Source organism: Carlito syrichta, unplaced genomic scaffold, assembly GCF_000164805.1.
Source record: "Carlito syrichta isolate Samal-C Ts95f unplaced genomic scaffold, Tarsius_syrichta-2.0.1 Scaffold305253, whole genome shotgun sequence".
Taxonomy (NCBI): domain Eukaryota; kingdom Metazoa; phylum Chordata; class Mammalia; order Primates; family Tarsiidae; genus Carlito; species Carlito syrichta.
In genome coordinates this window covers 658,742-683,506 of record NW_007249349.1, presented here as the reverse complement: position 1 = coordinate 683,506, position 24,765 = coordinate 658,742, and the positions used below count along the sequence as shown (strand labels likewise).

Here is a 24,765-nt window from a genome sequence, read left to right as displayed (position 1 = left end):
CAAAAAAAAAAAAAAAAAAAAAAACAACGAGTGTTCCCGGTGGTTTCTTTCACCTATGCCAACTCTGGCATATCTCCCTTTCTTTTCTCCCCTCTTTCTCTAATCAACTTTATTTGTAAACTTATAAGAAAACAAAAACAAAAAAAGCAAGCATCCCCTTCATATATGTTTAGCTCAGAGGAGATCTCACTGGCTAAACTTGTGACAATTTGAGCACCAAACTAAATCAGAGTAAGAGATTATAGTATTGAATAAAATAATTTGAGTCTACATTGATTGAAAATATTTTTTAAGATGTATTTATTTTTCTAGTGTATTTTTATCAAACTTTTAAAAAGTATATATACTGAGAAGTCTGATTTCCACCCCCTTTGTTCTCTAGAGGTTAATTTTTGTTTGTTTCTTATTTAACTTTCCAATGTGTCTTTATCCAATATAAGCAAATAAGACTATATATGCTAATTTTCTATTCTTTCTCACACAAAACAGCTTGTTAGATAATAATATACTACTCTTTTGTGCCTTTCTTTTATCATTGAACAGTATATTCAGGAGATCCTTCTATGTCTATGGTGGGTAGAAGTTCCCCACTAGGTTCTTGTTACCTGGTTATTCATCCACTCACAATCTAGATACTGCTGTGAAGGGACTTTGCAGATGGAATTAAGGTTACTTTTCAACTCACTTTAATATAAGAGCTTATTTTGGGTTATGCAGAAGAGCCCAATGTAATCACATAGGCCCTTAAAAGCTGGAGGGAAAGCAGAAGAGTCAGTCAGAGAGATGAGGTAGTAGAAGGTGCAGGGGAGATAGGTAGAAGTCAGAGAAATTCCAAGCCTGAAAAGGACTCAATCCACTGTTGCTAGCTTTGAAGAAGTAGAAAGTGGGGGAGGGGGTTGTTACTGCAGGGAATGGGAGTGGCCTTTAGAGGCGGAGAACAACTACCTGCTAATAGCAAGAAAGTGAGACCTCAGTCCTGCAGCCTCTTGGAACTGAATTCTGCCAACAACCTGAATGAGATTGGTAGCAGATTGTTCCCTAGAGCCTCCAGAAAGGCACACTTGCCCTGCTGATACCTGATTTTAGCCTGGTGAAACTTATGTTAGACTTCTGGCATATTGAACTGCCACATAATAAATGGGTGTTGTTTTAAGCCACTAAGTTTATGGTAATTTGTTGCAGCAGCAATGGGAAACTAACACAATAGCTGCACATAGAAATCTTTTTCACAACTGGCTAACATTCCTTGCAGGGCCATTGGGTTGCTTCTAGGCTTCTGCTGTTCTCTATGGGGAGATGTGTGTGATGGATTGCTAGAACTGGAATTATAGGGTCATAGAGTCATTTGCTATTTCAGTAATACTACCTAATTTCCCTGTAATAGGGATAATCTCATTTTGTACTTTCATCAATAACATATGAAAGTGTCTGACAACCACATCAGAGTGAGTTGCTAAATATGTAGATTTTTGCCAGTCTGATAGATGAGGAATGTTGTATCTCCATGCAATTTTAACTTGCTTTTCTCACATTATCAGTGAGATTGAGTATTTTTTCTTTTTTGTTTGTTTGTTTGTTTGTTTAAGACCTCCTATTGGATATCTTATTGAATTTTTTTATTGGTCAATGATACAGACATGTTTTTACAATATAAAAATTATTATAAATGTGAAAAAACGCAATGTGATTTCTCTAAGCTGAAAGAGGATTCAACTTCATAAATAATGTTTTAGACATTAAAATACATGGAAAACTAATAAAAGTTTGAAGTCATGACTGATGTCAGATCATGCATTAGATAGAAGAACAATATAGCTAGAGACAACCACATCAAACAAAAGTTTGCATGCAAAATTCACTATTTTAAAATAGCAAATGACTAGAAATGTTTAGAATGACTTGGTAGACAATTTATAACATTACAACCTTCAAAACTCAGTGAACAGTTTTATTGTTGAGGTAGATGATAGATAAATATATGAATGGATGGATAGGTAGGTAAGATAATTGATGACAGATAGATGATAGATTAGATAGATGGATGGATGGATAGATCGATAAATAGACAAATAAGAGATTGAGTATTTTTTCTTATGCTTCAATACTGTTTGCATTTTTTCCCCCTGCAACCTGTATGTTTATGTTATTTACCTATTTTTCTATTGGTTTTGGTCTAATCCGTCTCAGTTTTTAGGAACTCTGTATATGAAAGGGATTACCCTCTGTTGGTTATGTAAGTGGAAAATGTATCTTCTAGTTTGTTGTCTTTTCACTTAGCTTATGATGTTATATGCCATGTAGATCTTTATTTTTATGAAATTAATCTTAACCAATCTTTTCTTTCATAGCTTCTGAATTTTGAGTCATAGACTTTCCCCACTTCAAGGTTATAAAGGAATTCTTAATTTTTTTCTTCTAATAACTTAGAGGTCATTTTTTTTTTTTTACATTTAAATTCTGATCTTTATGGAGTTACACTGATGTGCAGTATGAGGTATGAATCTAGTTTTGCCTCTTATCAGTGGCTACCAACATCATCTATTTTAAAGTCTGTCTTTACTCATCAATTTTGAGAAGTCACCCGTTTAACATTCTAAATTCACCTTTATGCTTGGATATTTTTATCCTCTTACATTGGTTGATCTAAATATTCATGAGCTAATTCCAGCTCTTTTAATTTTTTAATATTTGACAGGGCTACGTTCTCTCTAACTGTTTTTCTTTTTCAGAAAATTTATGACTATTCTTAGTTACTTTTCTGTATGAACTTAGAATTTGTCTAGTTTGAGGGGAAAAAGATCTATTAATACTTTTTTTATATTACCTTATGCTTATAAATTAATGTAGAGAAAACTGACATTGTTGTGCTTTTAAATTAAGTCTATTTTTATGTCCTTGAAGAGGGCTTTTAGTTTTTTATATACAGGTTTAAAATTTGTTTTAATATTATGTATATTTATTTATTTAGGAGATGGGGTGGGTCTCACTATGTTGCTCAGGCTAGCCTCGCACTACTAGACTCAAGCAGTCTTCCTGCCTCAGCCTTATGGGTAACTGGACTACAGATGCATGCCACCACACACCAATACATTTATTACTGAGTATTTTATCTCTGCATAGCTAATCACTGTAATTAGCTGTATAGTATATATCCTTCCATACTTTTTGTAGACACATATAAACTCCTGTTTCAAAGTGTAGTCTGCAGGGTTTCTAGGACACTTTCAGAGGTTTTGTTGAGATCAAAACTCTTTTTATAATAATGAGATATTATTTTCCTTGTCATTGAGTTGACACAAACGCAGAATGGATGAAACTGCTGACAAGTTAGCACAAATCAAGACAGTGTCTTTACACTAAGGCATTATTACCTTCACTGTCACAAACTCGGGATTTAAGAAAAATAGCAAAGATAGTTTCACTTAAGAAAGTCCTTGAAGTAATAAAAATAATTAATTTAATTAGATTTTGATTCTTGAGTTCTTATCTTTTTAATATTCTATGTAATGAAATGAGAAGGATACAGTATCTACACATGGTCATCTCAAAAAATTAGTTGCACAATTGTATTGCAAGCTTATCTAGCCTTTAAAAAAATTGAGAGAAAATTCATATAACATAAAATTTTAACTATTTAACCACTTAAACCATATGAAGTGTACATTTAGTAGGTTTCAGCGTTTTTATTATATTGAGCACGCATTGCCACCGTATAATTTCAGAACATCACCCCCAAAGGAAACTCTATATCGTCTAAGTAATCACACCCATTTTCTCTTCCCCCAGCTCCTGACAATCACTAATCTACTTGCCCTTTCTATGAATTTGCCTATTCTAGACATTTTATATTGATAAAATAGTCAAACCGGGCAACCTCTTTCAGATCCCCTCCCACTGTGGGAGCTTTTCTGTCTTCTTAATAAATCCTACTTTCTTAAAAAATCATTTTATATGTGGCCTTTTGTGTCTGCCCTCTTTCAGTTAAATAATGTTTTCAAGGTTCATCCGTATTGTAGCATGTATCAGTACCTCACTCCTTTGCATGGTCAAATATTTTGTTGTATAAATATACCACATTTTATATATCCATTTATCAGTTGAAGGACATTTAAATTGTTTCCAATTCTTGTCTATTATGAGTAATCCTATGTAAATTTGTGTACAAGTTTTTGTGGCAACATGTTTCTCTCCACATAGAACATAATTTTTACTGTAACTACTCATTCAGACTTTGGTAGTTGGCAAAGATTTTCTGAAAATGAGCAAAGTGACCCTGTCACTTCAAAGAAAACAATTGAAAATTTCTTACCAGTTTGAGCATTAAAGTAAAGATTAAATTTTGGAAAACTTATTTCTGCCACAGTATACTTAGCAGCTTCCCATTAGTTTTCTGATGAGATTGGTGATAATGTTAAAGAAATGTGACTTTTTGATAGTGCATAATGAAATGTGTCAACATTTGGAAGCACTGAACAACACAGTGAACCAGTATTTTCAAGTGATCAGTGAGTAATACTATAAAATCATGTATAGGTAAATGTTCAAAATAGACCAATGAATATTGAAAGCCAGCTTCATTGAGGTAGAATTACTTACCACAAAAATATATCCCCTTTTACATTTACAATTCATTGATTTTAGTAAATTCACACAGTTTTCCCATCATCACCTCAGTTTAATTTTCAAACATTTGCATCATGCCCAAAGGTTGTTTCGTGCCAGTTTGTAGTCTCTTCCCTTTACCAGCTTCAGGCATTACTGCTCTACTCTCTGTTTCTGTAGTCTTGCCTTTTGTGGGCATCTTATGTAAATGACATCATACAATGTATAGTTTTTGTGTATATCTTTTTAGTTTAATGTTTTTGAGCTTCATCCATATCATTGTGTTTATCAATAGTTCAGTCTTTTTTTTTAAATGCTGAATAGAATTCCATTGCATGGATGTATCACATTTTATTTATCCTTTTTTTTTTCTTTTTCTTTTTTGAGTTGGAATCTCACTCTGTTGCCCAGACTGGAGTGCAGTGGCACACTCATGGTCACCCCAGTGTCGACCTGCTAGGCTCTGGTGATCCTTCTGCCTCAGCCTTCCAAGTAGCCAGAACTACAGGTGCACGCTACTGTGCCTGGCTAATTTTTTGGTTTATTGTAGAGACAAAGTCTCGCCAAGGTGCCTGGACTGGTCTTGAACCCACGGGCTCAGGCAGTCCACTCGCCTCGGCCTCCCAAAGTGCTGGGATTACCAGCTGAGCCATCAAACCCAGCCTTATTTATCCTTTTATCAGTTGATAGACATTTGAGTTGTTTTGTATTTTTGGCTAGTATGTATTTTTGTCATTATGAACATTTGTGTACAAGTTTTTTTGTGGACATACATTTTCAGACTTCTTGGGTATAAACCTGAGTGTTGAATTTCTGGAGCATATCGTAATTCCATGTTTGAAGTTTTTGTACACTGCCAAACTTTTTTCCAAGTGACTGCACTGCTTTCCAGTCCCACTTGCAGTCTCCAAGGATTCCAGTCTATCCACATTCTTCCAACCCTGTTACTGTCCATCTTTTTTGTTACAGGCATCCTAGTGGGTATGAAAAGGTATCTCATTGTGATTTTAATTTATATTTCCCTGATAACTGATGATGTTGAGCATTTTTTCAGGTGCCTGTAGGTCATTTGTTCTTCTTCTTGAATAAACTGTCTACTCAATATTTTGCCCATTTTTGAATTGGGTTATTTTATTACTGGATTGTAACATTTCTTTATATACTCTGGTTAGAAGTCATTTTTCCAGATACATAATTTGTAAGTATTTACTTTGAGTCTGTGGCTTTTCTTTTTTTTCTTAGTAGGTTAAAATTTTAATTTTAATGAAATACAGAAGAATAGATTTTAATGTCACTGTATGTGAAGAGTTCATTGGCATGGTTTTAAAATTAAACTTAAGTTACCTTTCATAAAGCTTTGGTGCGTTATCATTATTTGAAAGGACTGCTAAAAAATATTAATGGCTGGGCTCGGTGGCTCAGCCTGTAATCCCAGCACTTTGGGAAGCTGAGGTGAGTGGATTGCCTGAGCCCATGGTTCAAGACCAGCCTGGGCACCTTGGCGGAAGGATCTCTGGAGCCCAACTGGTTGACGCTGGGGTGGCTGTGAGCATGCCACTGTATTCCAACCTGGGCAATGGAGTAAGACTCCAACTCAATATATATATGTATTTATTCACTGACTGAGGGGTGGATGATGAGAGATTATTAATGGGTACAAGGTACTTTGTTTGAGAGACGGATGCCCTGAAAGCCCTGATTTCATCACTATGTAATCTATGCATGTAACAAAATTATACTTGTACTCCTTAAATTTATACAAATTAAAAAATTTGGACAGGCATGGTGGCTCATGTCTGTAATCCCAGCACTTGGGAGGCTGAGGTGGGAGAATCTCTTGAGGCCAGGAGTTTGAGAAAAACCTGAGCAACATAGCAAGACCTCATCTCTATGAAAAAGAAAAGATTAGCTGGGTATGGTGGCACATGCCTGTAGTCCTGCTACTCAGGAGGCTGAGGAAGGAGGCTCACAAGAGCCCAGGAGTTCAAAGCAACAATGAACTGTGGTCATGCCATTGTACTCTGGCCTGGGCGACAGAGTGAGACTCCATCTCAAAAAAAAAAAAATTTGTTTAAATTCCACCAGTTTCAGTTTCATATCTGTATTAAGCTGAATTTTCTTCGTATATTTCAAACTAAACTGCATATTGCAACAGATTGAGTGCAGAAGTAGATGTGAGAATCCAAGATTTTTACAATTTTAATGCAGACATTGAAGAGAGAGATTTACAAAAGTAGAACAATACTTCTTTTGCCACTAATTTTTTTTACCTTAAAGATATAGTTGTTTCTAATTAAAATGTTGTTTATGTTAATGTATAATATATTTATTACTTATTTTAAAATAATTAAAAATTATTTAATTTCATGAGCCACAATTTGAAAAACACTGCTTTTAGGGTGATTTTCTAGTTAGTAAATATTAATAAGAATAACTCATATAAACATAAGCTCTCTGAGATCATCTGCAATTTTTAATAGTGTGAAATATTCCTGAGGAAACAAAAAGAAATTTGAGAACTGCTGCTTTTAATTAACATCCAGACTTAGAGTTATATCAGATAGCTGTTATGTGTTTGTTGCATTGCTTTCTGTTTTTCATATAATTTGATTATGTTTATCTAGATTGTTAGCTTTTTGAAAACAAGGACCATATATTTTATTTTTATTTTATTTCTCAAAAGGTCACATTTGTCTCTCTGGAATTAGTGCCCAATGAAGATATGGCAAGGGATTGAAGGATTTCCCACTGGCTGACTATGTTAGGACAGCATTTACTGTGTTTGCTTTAATGTAAATAGCTAATTTTTTTTTTCAGGTGGAAGAGCACAATGGTCACATCTTTAAGGCCACCCAATATAGCATCCCTACGTACTGTGAATACTGTTCTTCTTTGATATGGATAATGGACCGAGCCTCAGTTTGCAAATGTAAGTATTATCTTGGAGGTTTTTTTGAGGAACTTTTCTTTAACCATTTGACATTTACATTTCCTTGAGTTTTCTCATATCTTCTTTAACATAAACATAAAGGAGCAACTTACATGGTCTAATTTTTAGCCTCATCTCTTGCTATACTCCCCTTCCCCTATTCTCTTGATATACTCCCCTTCCCCTATTCTCTTATACACATCAGGTCATTTGGTGTTACTTGGTCACTGAGAGCCTTGTACTTGCTGTTCACTCTGTCTGAAAATGCTCTTGTCCCAGGTTTTGTCATGGCTTTATATTTTAATTTCATGCTTACGGTATGTACATTACCTCCTCAGAGAGCTCTTTCCTTGCTCTCCTATTTAAATGCCACCTTGTTCCCAAACTCTCTATCCCCTTGCTCAGATTTAATAGTCTTTATGGTACTTATTACCATCCCAAATTATATTAAATATTCACTTGCTTTTCAGTCTATCCCACTAAAATGCTCTATAAGTTCAGGAAACCCAGCTGTCCGTCTGTATCACCAGTGTCTAGAGCAGTTATGGCACATATTACATTGTCATAAATACATGTTGGGTAGATTGACCTATCGGATGGATGGACGGATGAATGGATAAATGAAAGGTACTTTTTCTACTATAATCCTTTCAGCAGAATATATAAATCCTACAATGTTAGAGGAAAGTCTTTGTAGATGAGCTTGGTTCTGGTTTATAGTAGGCCTTTAGCTTCCACTCATTCTATATGTATACTCTGGTGCTATCATTAATTGTGTGAAGCTTTGCTTTTACTAGTAGGCTAGCACTGAGTGAAGAAAATATAAGGAAAAAAGATCTGGATCCAACTTGACAGTAAGGATAAAAGTCATGTTCACCATAGCAAAATCACCATTATTCCTGGATATATTCACTTGATCCATGGTTCAACACCATTTTTGTATTGTTTTATTATCAGTAGTCTAAAAGATTGTTATGAGAATAAAAATAGAAAGTTGTTTGAAACGTACTTGATTGTTTAATGCAGGTCTAATTCTTGTAGGTTTTAGAGTAATTTCTTCTGTAACATGAAGCTGAAAGTTGAAAGAAGTTGCTTTTTAATTACTATGGTGGCTTGGTTTGATTTGATTTCTTAATAGAATTAACTAACTTTCTTTGTTATCCTGGTGATTTCACCAGTACAGTGACATGTCCTCCCCCATTTGGTCTTGTAATACCATACCATATGTACCTTGTATTATAACCAAGAGGGATTTTAAACCATTCTAATTGGGGATAATAAAGTTGAAAAACATGCCTAAAATTTCTAGTCACTGTCAGTGAAAAAGCCTTTATTCTTTCAATTTATACTTTAAAAGCTCAAAAAAGAATATTCAGATGTTGATATGCGGAAGCCAGAACTGGTGTAGCAGAATGACATAAGCCAGTGTGTTCTCAGTATCCATCTCTAGCATCCCTCTTCCTGCTCATCAGCTGCCCAGCCATTCTGTTATCTGCTGCTCCAATCAGTTATTTTTGCTCTGAACCTTTAATTTCATCTTCCCAATCACAACTGATATTCTTTATGTTCTTGTTCTTCAGACCTCTATTCTATACCATTAGAGATAATAAATAAGACCTTTCTTATATCATAATGTACTGCCCAATTTGTTTTCATTTCAGGCAGGGTCTTTGATAGTAAAGCTTTTCTTACCCATAGGAATGATTTGTCATAGGAATTTCTGGGATTTTAGTAGGTTATAGAGCATATATTTGGGAGAACATGAACACTAATTTGTGAATCAGACCACAAAGATAGATAAGTATGCTGTTAGAATTTGAGGGGGTTGTGTGGCAGGACAGACAGTTCTTGAAAGAATAAAGACTTTTCATTGACAGTGACTAGAAATTTTAGGTATGTTTTCCAACTTCATTATCCCCAATTAGAATGGGTTAAAATCCTTCTTGGTTATAATACAAAGTATGTATGATATTACAGAAGTCCGAGATTTAAAGAAAAAAACTTCAGTACAAAATGAAGTTGTAAGTTTGAAAAGTTGTTATCATCGATGTGCAGGCATCTAAAAATGCTACATTCTTAACCTGTTTTTCAGTATGCAAGTATGCCTGCCACAAGAAGTGCTGTCTGAAAACCACAGCCAAGTGTTCTAAAAAGGTAAGAAGGGACCAACTATCAGTAATATATCACAGATCTCTTGGCCTTTTGTGCCTTATGGAGAGAAAGCAAGGCTTCTTAAGATGGTTTTACAGAGAGTGGTTTTCAAACTTTCTGACCACAAATCACAGTAAAAAATAACATTTTGTGTCAAGATTCAGCACACACATATAGGGGAATGTATGTAAGTGACTGAATTGATTTTCATAGAACTATTTTATATTTACTGTATGTGAGCTACTAAATTAATTTCTTGAGCCACAATTTGAAAAACACTTTTAGAGCTTTCCTACTTCCTTTAACACTCATAAATCTCCCTAGGAATTGTCCTCAAGGGGGTAGGCTATAATTAAAGATGAACACATTTAAACATGAAGAGCAAAATTTGCCAGCATTAGTTGGAGTTTTTACATGTTTCTACTAGAGTACACTAGAATACACTAGTATACTAGAAAGCTAAAAGATTCTGAACATGTACTCTTGGATACCTTAAGCATCTTTTTTTTTTTTAGTGTTTAGGCTTTTATGTCTAACTACATTTTCTTATTTTTAATCATATGCTGACAATTTGTTATAATACTATGCAAATCTGAGCTATTATATATATGTGTGTGCATGTTCTTTGTAACCCATGTATAGAGTTTGCATCCATTGCAAATTATAAATAATGGCAAAGTACAGAGAGAAATTTGACTCAGGACTTACAATACAGTTAAGGTGACTGAGACAATTGCTTCCAGCTAAAATGAAATCGCTTGTAGCAGATCAGTGCTAAAAAAGTCTGTTGGCAAGCATCAGGGAGCTGTCCAGGCAAACTGGACCTTTAGTGCACTAGATACTAGAGAGAAGTGAATGCAGAATGGTGAGTCTCTATCTGTGAGATGCTTTTCTCTTAGTGGGAGTTTTTCACATTTGTTGTAGGACAAGAAACCAATATTCTGGCCAGAGGCCACATTTAAGAGTCAGAGAAGCCAGCAGAGCTTCTAACAATCTCACAGGACTGTAGCAAACAAAAATTGAAGTTTGGAATTGACACAATTTTAGGGACCATGACTCAATCATACTAAGAATTGGGCATGAAACTCAGAGATTTTCCCCTCAAGGCATTTCTTTGAATTCTTTGTACAGGCAAAGGTCAAAGAAGCAAATCAGAAAGGGAGATTAGAAATTTCTGTAGTCTCACAGTGCTAAGGAGAAAAAAATCAGAATTGCAATATCCACTATCAAAGAGAGGTACCCTAGGCAATATCATAGACTCTCAGTAAGACCTCTGAAGAGCCCACACCCTAGGAATGGGGGTGAAAAATTGCTAGACTGAGTTTAGCAAAAACTGCAAACTAGCTTTGAGGCAATTCTTGATTGGATTAAGGTAATCCGTTCCTTATTCTGATAAACCACCCAGCAGAGAGAATAGGGTGAAACCTCCCTAAAGACATCATCCAGAGCCTTTAAAATGTTTTCATATGTAGTATCAGACATAAAAGAGACTAAGAGAAAAACAAATGGGCAATATCAATAAACTCATAGGTAGCCCAATTACTGAATTATCCTATTTTAAAAGTTAATATGTTTAAATAATAAAAGAATAGAGATAGTCACCAAAAAACTGAAGTACAGTTGGCTCTCTGTATCCGTGGGTTCCATATTTGTGAATTTAACCAACTGCAGCTTGAAAATATTTAGGGAATAAAAAAATTCCACAAGGTTCCAAAAAGCAAAACTTGAATTTGTCACATATTAAGTACTACATTGAGTCTGCAAGAATGAAGTGATATATAGGCATTGTATTAGGCATTATAAATGATTTAGGAATGATTTGAAGTATGTAGGAGAAAGTATGTGGATTATATACATATGGTACACCATTTTATATAAGGGACTTGAACATCCATGGATTTTGGTATCAGTGGGGTATCCTGGAACTAATTCCCCATGGATATCAAGGGACAATTGTATATATTTAAATATATTTTTTAAAAAGTACTACATGGAAATTCTAGAAGTAAAAAATGTAGTTAAAATTATAAACTCAAAAGAAAAGCAATAGCCATAACAGAAGATTGGTGGACTGAAAGGCTAGTAGAAGTATCCAGAAGAAGTACAGAAAACACGAGACACATAGGGGAAAGAATGCAATGTTCTTAAATGTATGTAGTCAGAGTCCAGGAAGACAGGAGGAAGAACAAGGCAGAAGTGACATTTTAAGAGATAATGGCCAACACATCAAGTCACAGGTTCATGAAACATTTTTAACCTAAAGTGGGGCCAATACAAAGAAAACCATACCTAGACGTACAATTCTTCAAGCAAAAGAAAAAGAAATTTTCTTGAAAGCAGTCGAGGGGAAAGAGGTAGACATTGCCTAAAGCAGCAATGAAAAGGTCGACAGCTGATTTCAGAACAGAAATGACAGAATCCCGAAACAGTGTTTGTCATCTTTTACGTGTTATAAAAGAAAGCCAACCCAGAATTCTGCACCTGGTGAAAATACCCTTCAAAACTGAAAGTGTTGTGAACATATTTTCAGACAAAAAACTCAGAATTTGTCATCAGCAGATCTACACTAAAAGACATACTTAAGAAAGTTCCCAAAGAAGGAAAATGATCTCAGATGGAAACAGAAAGGCAGGAGGGAATGAAGAACAATGGAAAGAGTAAATGATATATGTAAACATAAATGTATATTGACTGTGAAAACATAATTATAATGTCTTGTGGGGCTTGAAGTGTATATAGAATTAAAATGCATGACAACAACGCAAAAAACAGTTGGTCAAGTGGAAACGAACTATTCTAAGCTCCATGTGTCATCTGAGAAGTGGTAAAAGTAATAAAAGTGATTTAGACTTTAAAATGTCATGGATGTTTGTTATAATTTCAAAGTAACCACTAAAAAAGTAGTAAAAGAATATATAACTTAAAGTAATAATGTGGAAAAACAAAAAATATTTGATTTGTAAAAGAAGGCAAGAAATGAGAAAAAAGAAACATAAAACAGATTGACAAAGAGAAAATAAATAACAGATTGACAGATACAAATTAAAAAATATTGATGATTACATTAAATGTTAAGAGTAAATATGTCAAATAAAAGACTAAGTTAAAATCAACTGAAAAATCTCAGTGATATGCTGTTTACAAGACACATACTTAAATATAAAGATATAAAAAGGTTGAAAGCAAAAGGATAGAAATAGATGTAGCATGTAAAGATTAACCAATAGAAAGATAGTCTAAATTATACTTGAAGGTAAAAGGCATTACTTTAGATAAAGGTGTCTCATAATGATAAAAAGGTCAACCCGTCAGGGAGATATAAAAATTTTAAGGTTATAGGCTCTAATATTATAACTTCGATACCTAGCAAACGGGAATTTAGAAAGGATGCAAATGATATGAAAAACTTGATGTAATTGGCATATATTGAACCCTGCTTTCCACAACTACTGAATACATACCCTTTTTAAGTGCTCATGAAACATTTTATAAAATTGATCATATGCTGGGCTATAGAACAAGTGCCTGCAAATTTCAAGAACTGAAAATATTAAGATAGATTCTTTGACCATAATGAATTTAAGCTATAAGTCAACAAAAAGATAACAAGACAATTCTCAATTATTTAGAAGTTAAGCCATGTATTTCTAAATTACAGTGAAAATGGAAAAACATTTTGAACTAAATGGTAATAAAGATATGAGATAGCAAAATGGTGGGGTACAGTTAAAGTTGTAGTAACAAGAAAATGTATAGCTTTAAGTGCATACATTAGAAGGAGCAAGACTGGCAATGATCTGAACTTTCAGCTCATGATTGTAGGGGGGAAAAAAACCAGAATCCCTGTAAGTTAAACCTAAAGCAAGTAGAAGAAGTGTGATAATAAAGAAATAAATGAAATCAAAAGCATTTGTACAATAGAGAAAAATCTGTGAAACCAAATTTTGGCTACTGGAAAAGATAAAGAAAATATATAAACTTGGGCAAAAATCATCAAGAAAGAAAATTGGAGGGGGCATTGTTGGAGTCTTGCTTTGTCATCCAGGCTAGAGTGCAGTGGAATAATCACGGCCCACCACAGCCTCAACTTCCTGGGCTCAGGTGATTTTTCCACCTCAGCCTTCCAAGTAGTTAGGACTGCAAGCTAATGCCTAGCTAATTTTTTTTTTTTTTTTTTAATCCAGATGAGTTTTCACTATGTTGCCCAGGCTAGTCTCAAACTTCTGGGCTCAAGCAGTCCTCCTGCTGCAGTCTCCCAAAGTGCTGGGATTACAGGCATGAGCATTATGCCTGGCCAAGAAAAAGAATTTTTTAAAAACAGAAATTGTCAATATTGAGAAGAAAAATGTGGATATCACTGCAGACACTGAAAAGAAAAAAGACTATTATAGATAACTTAATACCAATACATTTGAAAATGTAGATCAATTGCTCAAATTTATTTAACCTAGCTAGACTAACTCAAGAAAAAGTAGAAAATTAGAAAGTGTGAAGGGATATATCAAAATAGAATCTGTAGTTTAAAATATTCCCACAGGCCCAGATGATTTCACCATTGAGTACTTCTAAGTATTTAAGGAAGAAATAGCACTGGTCTTTTACAAACTCTTCCAGAAAATGATAAAATAATGCATTATAACTTTTTTCCCAACTTGGCTTATGAGGATAGTGAAACCTTGTAGTCAAACATAAAGGATACTATAATAACAGAAAATTGCAGGTCTATCTCATAAGCATAGGTGTAAAAATCCTAAACAAAATATTAGTACTTTGAATTCAATGATCTATAATAATGATAATATCAGCCGGGCACAGTGGTTCATGCCTGTGATCTCAGCGCTTTGGGAGACCAAGGCAAGAGGATTGCCTGAGCCCAGAGGTTCAAGACCAGCCTGGGCAACTTGACGAGACCTTGTCTCTACCATAAATCAAAAAATTAGCCTTGTGTGGTGGTATGCACCTGTAGTTCCAGCTACTTGGAAGGCTGAGGTGGAAAGATCACCCGAGCCCAGCAGGTAAAGGCTGTGGTGGCCATGAGCATGCCACTACACACCATCCTGGGTGATAGAGTGAAACTTTGACTAAAAAAAAAAATTAAAAAAATAAAAATGATAATATCTCATGATTAAATTGATTTTGATTCCATGAATGCAGGGTTGATTTGTCATATAAAAATCAATGGTTCATCACCTTGTACAAATAAAAGAAAAAAAAGATCATTTAAATAAATACAGGAAAAGTATTGGCTAAAATTCAAAGCGTATTCATTATTTAAACAAACAAAAAAGACCACAGAATAGAAGAGAGGTGGGGAGCTCAGATCTACACTATATAAATCTACAATATATAAAAAGCATCTACAAATCAGTAACAAAGTCAACTCTATAGACAATTGAGCAAATGCCTTAAGCAGACACTTCACAAAAGAGGATTTCTAAGTAATAAACATGAGAAAAGGTGCCCAAGTTCACTAATCATCAGGGAAATACAAATTAAAACACAGATATATTCTGCAACGGCTAGAATGGCTAAAAGGAAAAATATCATAACAAAGATGTGAAACAACTAGAACTTTCATGCACTTCTGGTGGGAACATAGGTTGGTCTAAGTACTCCTTACATTATTTGGTGGTATCTATTAAACCTTTTAAGCATAAGAATTTCTCATGATTCAACAGTGCCCTTCCAAGATATATACCCAACAGATATACCCATGTATTTGTGCCAAAAGATAGATTAAAAATATTGTTTATTATGTGAAAGATACACAAACTGGAAGGAACCTAAATGTCAGCAGTAGAATAGATAAATAAATTGTGGTATATTTGTAGAGTGGAACACTGTAGTAATGAGATTAAACTATTGGTACTGACAAACTTAATGTTGAGTGAAAGAAACTAGAGACAAAAGAGTGCATTCTGTGTCATTCTAGTTAAATAAAGTTTTTTTTAAAAGAGGGCGGAGCTTAAGATGCCACCGACAGGTTGGAGTGTAAGAGTCTCCGTGGAGACAAGTGTTCATAAAGACTCTCTGAGTGAGTGGGTGGGTGCTGGTGGGAGCGTGGAAGTCCATCTGAGGGGCAACTCGGATGCATGCACCTGGGTCCCCCCTCTGAGGGTGACTGAAAGCCCCCACCACCCTGAGATTGGAGCATAGCCAGCAAAATCAGGCTCTGGCCCACACCATCACCTGTTGTAAAGGATCAGCTGGAGCCTCAGATCTGATCAGTGGAGAGAGAAGATCAAGAAAGTTGAAGAGGAGTCCATGTCCGGTGAGGAACTGCTGACCGCAGCCATTTCCTTTGACCCAGGACTGGGCAGAGATTTGCATTGCCCTGTCCAGCTCTCCACAGCCTCTAACTTGTTGCTGAGGTAATCTCATCAAACCAGGAGAGACAAAAGCCCCTCCCCCAAGCTGAATCAGACACAGACAACTCAGATCTGTGTGGCAGGCCTGACAGATAGCAAGCCGAGTGAACCCAGACCTGACTCACCCCCTCCCAAAGTAGGTCTGCGGCTACTGACCCAAGCTATGAGTAACCCTATCTGCCTACAATGAGAGCGGGACGCGGGGAGTGTCTAGAGATCAGAGCTGAAGGGACTTTGGAGATACAGGAAGGACCCCAGAGCCAGTCTGATTCCTTGTTTTTATTTTTATTTTTTGACTGTTTGTTTTGCTCACTTTTGTTTGCCTTTTGTTTTAGTTTTTTTTTTTTTCTCTTTCATTCTGGTTTTGATAATTTTCATACTTGCTTTGCTTTTGTTATTTTACTGATTTTTTTTTTCTTTCTTCTTTCTATTCTTTAGACTCCTTGTTTGTATAGGGGAAGAGTATATCAATAGACAGGATTTTGTTGGACTGTGTTTTGTGTGATTACCTGTATGCGCTAAGGTTTTTGTTTTGTTTTTTCTGTCTTCATGTCTCTTTTCATTTCTTAGCTGTCTGTTTTCCCCCTTATTCTTCTCTCACTTCACCTTCCTCTTGACCTCCCCCCTTCCTTCTTCCATTATTTTCCTTTTTCTTATCTCCAGGGAGCAAACCTAAACCCACCCTGGATGGACAGCTTGTAAGGCAGTGGGAAGTGGGTTCCAGGGTGCCCATTACACCTGTTGGTGGATACTGGGATCTGCAGATAGATTCTGAATCACAGCTTACCCCTCAACTAAATCTCAAAACTGCAAAAAGTACAGCCCCCAACCCACAGTCCAGCTTCAGAAGTGAACAAAGCCAGAGGATCCACATAGGGAAGAATAGGAGACTGGGCAAAAAGAAGTAAAAGCAGCCCCATCATCCCTGAAAAACAGAATTAAAGAAGGGGGGAGAGGGAGAAGTGGGAGGGGGAGGAAAATCTACACAAATGAAGAAAACCCAAAAGGATATGGGTCTCTCACAGACTTCTGGAAGGTCAGACACTGAGAAAACAGATTTTGGAATGCAAACAATGAAGAGCCCCCAGAATGATTGGTCTCAAACTACAAACCCAGATATCAAGACATTAATAGAGAGATTAAAAAGAATTAAGGAGAGACGAGGCAAATAGGAAGGAGTTGATAACTGAGATAACAGCAGTAAAGAATACTGTTAGTGAAATAAACAAACTGATAAGCATGGAAAGCAGAATTAGCTAAGTAGGTGTCAGAATCTCAGAGCTTGAGGACCAAAATATAGAACTAACTCAATCTGTCAAAAACATAGGAAAAAAACTTAAGAAGACAGAGCAAAACCTTCAAGAGATGAGCAATTACTTCAAGAGGCCAAACCTAAGAGTAATTGGACTTCCTGAGGCAGAAAGAGAGACAGAGGCTACCCTAGAGCAAACATTCCATGAAATTATTCAAGAAAACTTCCCTCATCTGATCAGTGATGTGACCATTCAAACACAAGAGATTCAGAGAGCCCCTGCAAGACAACAAGTGAGAAGACCAACTCCTAGACACATAATAGTTCATCTAAACAATGTAGGCATAAGAGGAAAAATCCTAAAGGCAACAAGAGATAAAGGTCAGACCACCTACCAAAGAAGACCAATTCAAATAGCAGCAGATTTATCTTCAGAAACACTTCAGGCTAGGAGAGCTTGGAGCCCAATCTTCAAAGTTCTCAAAGATAATTAGTTTCAACCAAGAATAGCCTACCCAGCTAAACTAAGCTTCATCAGTGAGGGAGAATTAAAATCCCAGACATTCAGTCCCTAAGAACCTATGCTGCCTCTAGACCAGCTCTACAAGAAACACTTAAGAGAGTATTAAACACAGAAGAAAGGGAAATAAGAACAACAACATTCTTCACAAGAGTGCAGGAAAAAGATTGAAAACACACATGAGTCAACCAAAAAATCAAAAGAAACAACAAACAGGAACAACAACACCTGTATAAGAACTTCATGACAGGGATAAACTCTCACATTTCAATAATTAACCTGAATGTGAATGTACTAAATGCACCACTGAAAAGGCATAGAATGGTAAAATGGATAAAATATGTTGAGGCAACAATATATTGTCTCCAAGTGACTCATCTCACCAGAAAGGATACTCACAGACTCAAAGAGGATGGGAAGCAAAATTTCAGGCAAATGGAAGACAAAAGAAACCTGGAGTTGCGATCTTGATCTCAGACAAAATACTTTTTTAGCTATTAAAAATTTAAAAGATGAAGAAGGTCACTATATAATGATAAAAGACTCAATCCATCAACAAGAAATATCCATCCTAAACATATGAATTCTCTTACTACTGCTTTCATGGCATCCCAGAGGTTTTGGATGCCATGAAAGCAGTAGTAAGAGAATTCATATTTTTACAAGCACACATAAAGAAAATGGAAAAATCACAAGTTAACAGCCTAGCAAGTCACTTAAGGAAGCTGGAAAAGCAAGACCAACAAAACCCTAACTTCAGAAGAAGAATCCAGATCACCAAAATAAAAGCCCAAATCTAGAACATAGAAGACAAAAAGATAATACAAAAAAATCAACGAAGCAAAAAGCTGGTTCTTTTAATGGATCAACAAGATCAATGGTCCCCTAGCCAAACTGATGAAGAAAAAGATAGAAAAAGTCCACATAAACTCAATCAGAAACACAAAAGATGTAGTCACAACTGACCCTGAAGAAATACAAAAGATTATCAGAGACTACTATGTAAAATTATATGGAAACAAACTTGAAAACATAAAGGAAATGGAGGACTTTCTGACATCACACACCTCCCTAGGTTGAAACAAGAAGAAATTGAGACCCTAAATAGATGAATAATAATCAAGGATGTTGATAATGTCATAAGAAAACTATCTACAAAAAAAGCCCTGGACCAGATTACTTTCCAGCAGAATTCTACAAAACATACAAGGAGGAACTGATACCAATCCTATTGAAAAGACCAGGCGATTGAGAGAGATGGACTCTCCCCAAATCATTTTATGAAGCTAACGTCACATTGATACCCAAGCCAGGTAAAGCCCCAACAAAGAAAGAGAACTACAGGCCAATATCTGTGATGAACATAGATGCTAAAATTCTCAACAAAATCCTAGCAAACCAGATTCAACAACACAAGTCAAAAATCATCCATCACGACCAAGTAGGCTTCATCCCCAGGATGCAAGTCTGGTTCAACATTCATAAGACCATAAACGCAATTAACTACATCAGCAGACATAAAAACAAAAACCACATGATTATATCATTAGATGCAGAAAAAGCTTTAGATAAAATCCGGCACCCCTTTTTGATAAAAAACCTTGAACATCTAGGCATAGGTAGAACATACTTCAAAATAGAGCAATCTACAAGAAACCCACAGCCGGCATCCTCCTAAACAAAAATTGGAACCGTTTCCCCTGAAAATTGGAACAAGACAAGGATGCCCACTCTCACCCCTCCTGTTCAGCACAGTTTTGGAAGTCCTAGCTAGAGCAATCAGAGAAGAGAAGACAATCAGGGATATCCAAATAGGAAAAGAGGAAGTCAAGTTATCTCTCTTTGCAGACGATATGATTGTATACCTTGAAAACCCAAGAGAATTTGCCAAAAAACTCCTTGCATTGATAAAGGACTTTGGCAAAGTCTTAGGGTATAAATTAAATGTGCAAAAGACAATCACATTTCTATACACCAATAATAAACAGAAACCTAAATAAAAAGCACAATTCATTCACAATAGCCACACACACACAAAAAGTTAAAATACCTTGGAATCTTCCTAACCAGAGATGTGAAAGACCTTTACAATGAAAACTACAAAATACTGCTTGAAGAAATCAAGATGACACAAACAAGTGGAAAAATATTCCATGCTCATGGATTGGAAAAATCAACATTGTTAGTTAAGATGTCCATTTTACCTAAGACAATCTACAGGTTTAATGCAATACCCATCAAATTACCAGCAACATTCTTTTCAGACCTAGAAAAAACAATACAGTAGTGCATATGGAAACATAAACATCTGAGAATAGTCAAAACAATCCTCAGCAAAAATAAAACCAAAAAAACAAGGCAGGAGGTATCACACTCCCAGACTTTTAACTTTATTATAAAGCTACAATAATCAAAACAGCCTGGTATTGGTACAAGAAAAGTCATATAGACCAATAGAATAGAATTGAGATTTCAGAAGCAAAACTTCAATTTCTCAACTAACTCATCTTCAACAAAGCCTCCACCACCCACTACTGGGGAAAGGAGAACCTATTCAGTAAGTGGCACTGGAAAAACTGACTGACCACATGCAGAAGATTGAAACAGAACCCCTACCTATCCCAAAAATTAACACAAAAATTAACTCTAAATGGATCACAGACCTAAATGTAAAACCTAAACTGTAAGAATCTTAGAAAATGCAGGAGACAATCTTATGGAAGTTGGAACTGGCAACCAATACCTGATCAAAACCCAAAGTGCCCATGCCATAAGAGATAAGATAGACAAGTGGGGCCTCATTAAATTAACAAGCTTCTGCAAAGCCAAAGAAACCATCAAGAGAGCAGGGAGGCAGCCCACAGACTGGGCTCCCAAAGTGTTGGAATTACAGGCTGAGTCTTTTTTTTTGAGTCGAATTCTCACTCGTTCACCCAGGCTGGATTCTTCAGTCTCAGCTTTCCAAGTAGCCAGAACTACAGGCACACGCCATCACAACTGGCTAATTTTTTGATTTATTGTAGACATGAGGTCTCACCAAGTTGCCCAGGCTAGTCTCAAACCCATGGGCTCAGGCAGTCCTTTCACCTTGGCCTACCAAAGTGCTGGGATTACAGGCTTGAGCCACCGCACCAGTTCCGTAAAACATCTTTAAAAAGAAAACTCAGAATTAAATTTGTTTCAGTAGAATATAGTAAGATTAATTTGTTTCTTAATTTCAAGAAAGAAACTTTTCTAGCATGCTTTGCTTTAGATTACTTAATTTCAAATAAAATGATTCTTTAAAATTTTGTTTAATAAGTAGGTATTAAACTTAAGTAGTTTATTTATTTATTTATTTTGCTTTCACAAGTCTTAACATTTCTATTGCCGTAGGGAGAGCCATACACTTAAACTGACTGTGTGTGTGCAAGTATGTGTCATAGTAACAGTGAAACATTTGGCTAAAAATTAATTATTGCAGCAAGCATTGTTATGTTTTATTTCTATGATAATTTATTGAGCATTTTTCATATATCAGGTACCATCAATGTAATATTTGCAACAACTCTCTGAGGTAGAAAAGTTTGTTATTCCTGTTGCAAATGAGAAACTCCCCAAATTCATGTAGTGACAATGCAAGAATTTTATAATAACATGCATCCTCTGAAGATTCCAAGATTAAGTGTCCTTTCTATTCTGTCTCAGATTTAGAAATACTTTTAAAGGTGTTGCCTGATGTTAATTTAAGATAGCTTAACATGCTTCAAAATAGATATGAAATTAATACTCTAATGTGTGCTAGCATACAGAGTATATAGATGAATGATGCAAAATAATGCTGATAATACTGATAGGAACTAATAAACTAATTATATATTTCCCTATTTAAAATTCTCTGATGACTTCCCTTAGTTGCTTTGCTTTGCCAATTTTGTAGTTCTGTGTTTCCTGTGCCTGAAAAGTTTTCTTGCTTTCTTTACTTATGTACCACTTGCTTCTAAACACTAAGGATAAACATCAGGGCTTTTTGAGATCATTAGTTGCTTGTTATCCAACCCTGTCTCTCCTGATCGAGTTATCCTTTTCTGTGATTCTATAATACTCAATAAATCTGTTTATGATTTTACTTATCTCCACACACTAGCACTGCTATTCTTAGGAGAACTGTCTCTTACCTCATTTTGTTTCTCTGGTATCTAGCCACATAAGTAACAAATGTATGAATGTAAGACTAAAAAGAGTTATTAGTTCAAGTAAGGTCTTGAATGTCAGACTCAAGATTGTTTGCACTTTATTTTGATATATGCTATTAGTCATTGAAAGGTTTTGAGGATAGTAAAATAGGCTATATGTACTATAGAATATGTTCAAAGGGAAAAAATGGATTTGGAAAAAGTGGTCTAGAAACTGTTGAAATAGTCCAGTTTGGCAGTGATAGAGTTTTGAGCTAGGGTGCTGTCACTGAAAACAGAAAAGAAAAAATAGGGTGTACTGATTGACTAAAATAACTTGACAACTGGTTGGATGCAGGTTGAAGGAAAAAGTGAACTGTACAGTGTCCTGTTAGGGAAGGAAAATGGCACAGAAGGAAATAAATCCAAAAAATTTCCAAAAAAATTCTTCAGTTTCAGAGAAACAGCTGGCAGTTTTTTTTTCTGTGAATTACTTAAAATCTTAAGAATAAGTTGTTCTTTTGCAGTCATATAACCTATGGTTAATAAGACATGATATTAGATCCAGTCAAGATTAAGGTCAAGAAAAATCGACTGTAACACTAATTAATGATCTAGTGTCTGTGTGTGTCTCTGCCTTTAGTTATGAAATATGTTTTTAGTGAAACTTTCATAAAGTTTATATAAACAGCAAAACATTCTTAAAATTACCTCAGAAATTATTAACAACTCTAATTTGTATAAATTCAGTAGATTTTCTAGTGGTATCTGGTAAATGGTCAAGCTGTTTGCATACAGAACATAACCCCCTTCTCCCACACCTAATTCCCACCTTTTTGGCAAGAGATTTCTGACAGGAAGAGAAGCAGTAGCCTTTTGCCACATTCTTTTCTCCACTATTTTTTTTGTGGCTGTTCCAAGTGGTAAAGGATTGAAACTGATATCTCATTTATACTTATCTAGCCATAATTTCCTTCTCTCAAGTCTTACAGCTATGCTTACAAAACTTTAGGGAAATAAAAAGTTATCCCTCTTGGAGAATGTGTTAAACATGTTTCAGTGCATTTAGAAATAAACCCTTTTCTTCTATTTAGTATGATCCAGAGCTGTCATCTCGACAGTTTGGGGTAGAACTGTCCCGTTTGACCAGTGAAGACCGAACTGTTCCTTTAGTGGTGGAAAAGCTTATAAACTACATTGAAATGCATGGACTGTATACAGAAGGGATTTACCGAAAGTCTGGCTCAACTAATAAGATCAAGGAGCTTCGACAGGGTTTAGATACAGGTAAGATAATGCCATCCAAATTATGACCAAATAACTTGTATTTAAATAGGTCGTTTCATCCTCCTAAAGTTTTCATTACAAGTTGATTCTTTACTTACAGCCAGAAGAGTGCAATCTTTTCTATAGTGCTCGTTTATATCATTTTGTGACTTTCAAAAGTCTTTGGTTTTATGTGGTCAATTCAGCAAACATATATTGAGTGTATCATTTGTACTGGTGAAAGATCTCATTTAATCTTTTTACTAATTTGATAAGATCGTGATACCTCTAATTTACAAGGAAGAAAACTCAGGTACAGGAAAATTAAGTAACGAGCTGTTGATAATGCAAGGCACTGTGCTAGTGATTTTATAATAATCTTCATAACAATCCTGTGAATTAGGGATATTATTATCCCTATTTACAGATAGAGGGACTGAGGCTTATAGAGGATCTTGCCCAAAGACTCATCACCAGTAAGTGGCCAAGTTGGGATTTAACCCCAGAGCTTCTGAATTCATAATCTCAGCTATTTCCCATTTCTCTTTATTATTCTGACTCCAAGCGGTGTTCTTTCCAGTGCATCTTCTTGCCTACCTCCACACTGATAATGTAGCTACTTAATCTCATCATTGGCGAGTTGAGCACATGTCTGTGTAGAGCTCTACTGTCAGTCCTGGAATTTAGACAGTAGTTTCACTTTCTTTCATTCTCAACTTCTACTCTTCACCACTGCTGGGAAGGAATAGATCTTTCTGAACCAAACTTAATGCAAAGCTTGTCTTTGTGTGGTCAAGGACTTATCCACAATGCTGTTTTTTTTATGAGCAAATCAGTGAGAAATCTATTTGTGTGGAACTAATAGCAGAAAATGACTGGGAAAACTCAAGCAGGGGTTTCTGCCTATCAAAGACTGACTTGGGTTACTCCAGTTTATAGGCAACTGCTAACTTTATCTCTTTTACCTTGGAGCAACACAAGTGAATATCATTCATCCTGTATCCTTCCAATCATCTGCTCTGTATAACCTTAGGGAGTTTATAAGTGAAAGGTGTTTCCATTACATTTCCTAAGCTCAATTATCAACTGTCCTTTCATCTCTAAGAATGACTTAAAATCAGCATTACTTTTAGAAAATGTCCTCTGTGCTTATTTTTTCACTTGTCTTCTAAACCATTGCTATGAAGTATGGTCTGTGGGCAAATTCACAACAAGGTAGGTACAGAAATGGAGAGTGGGCATTTAGAAACATTTATAGCAGTTTAGCAATGCTTCAACATCTAAATGTGATCTTTCATTTTACACATGTCAGTCTGTAACAGATCTGATAAACAAAGACAAATAAGAACCATTCCTAGTCAGGCTCAGTGACTCAGACTGTAATCCCGTGCTTTGGGAGGCTGAGGTGAGTGGATTGCCTGAGCCCGCAAGTTTGAGACCTGCCTGGGCAACTTGGTGAGACTTCATCTCTACAATAAATCAAAAAATTAGCTGGGCATGGTAGCATGCACCTGTAGTTCCAG

At 35.6% G+C, this 24,765-nt stretch overlaps 1 protein-coding gene across 1 annotated transcript in view; it reads left to right on the top strand.

Moving 5' to 3' along the window:
* The window catches only part of MYO9A (myosin IXA), a 104,398-nt gene that overhangs the window by 46,999 nt on the left and 32,634 nt on the right, over window positions 1–24,765 (top strand). The window contains exons 16-18 of the mRNA XM_008061451.2: window positions 7,420–7,531; window positions 9,624–9,685; window positions 23,071–23,263. Of these exons, the coding sequence (XP_008059642.2) occupies window positions 7,420–7,531; window positions 9,624–9,685; window positions 23,071–23,263 (367 nt within the window). The remainder of the gene's footprint in view (window positions 1–7,419; window positions 7,532–9,623; window positions 9,686–23,070; window positions 23,264–24,765) is intronic.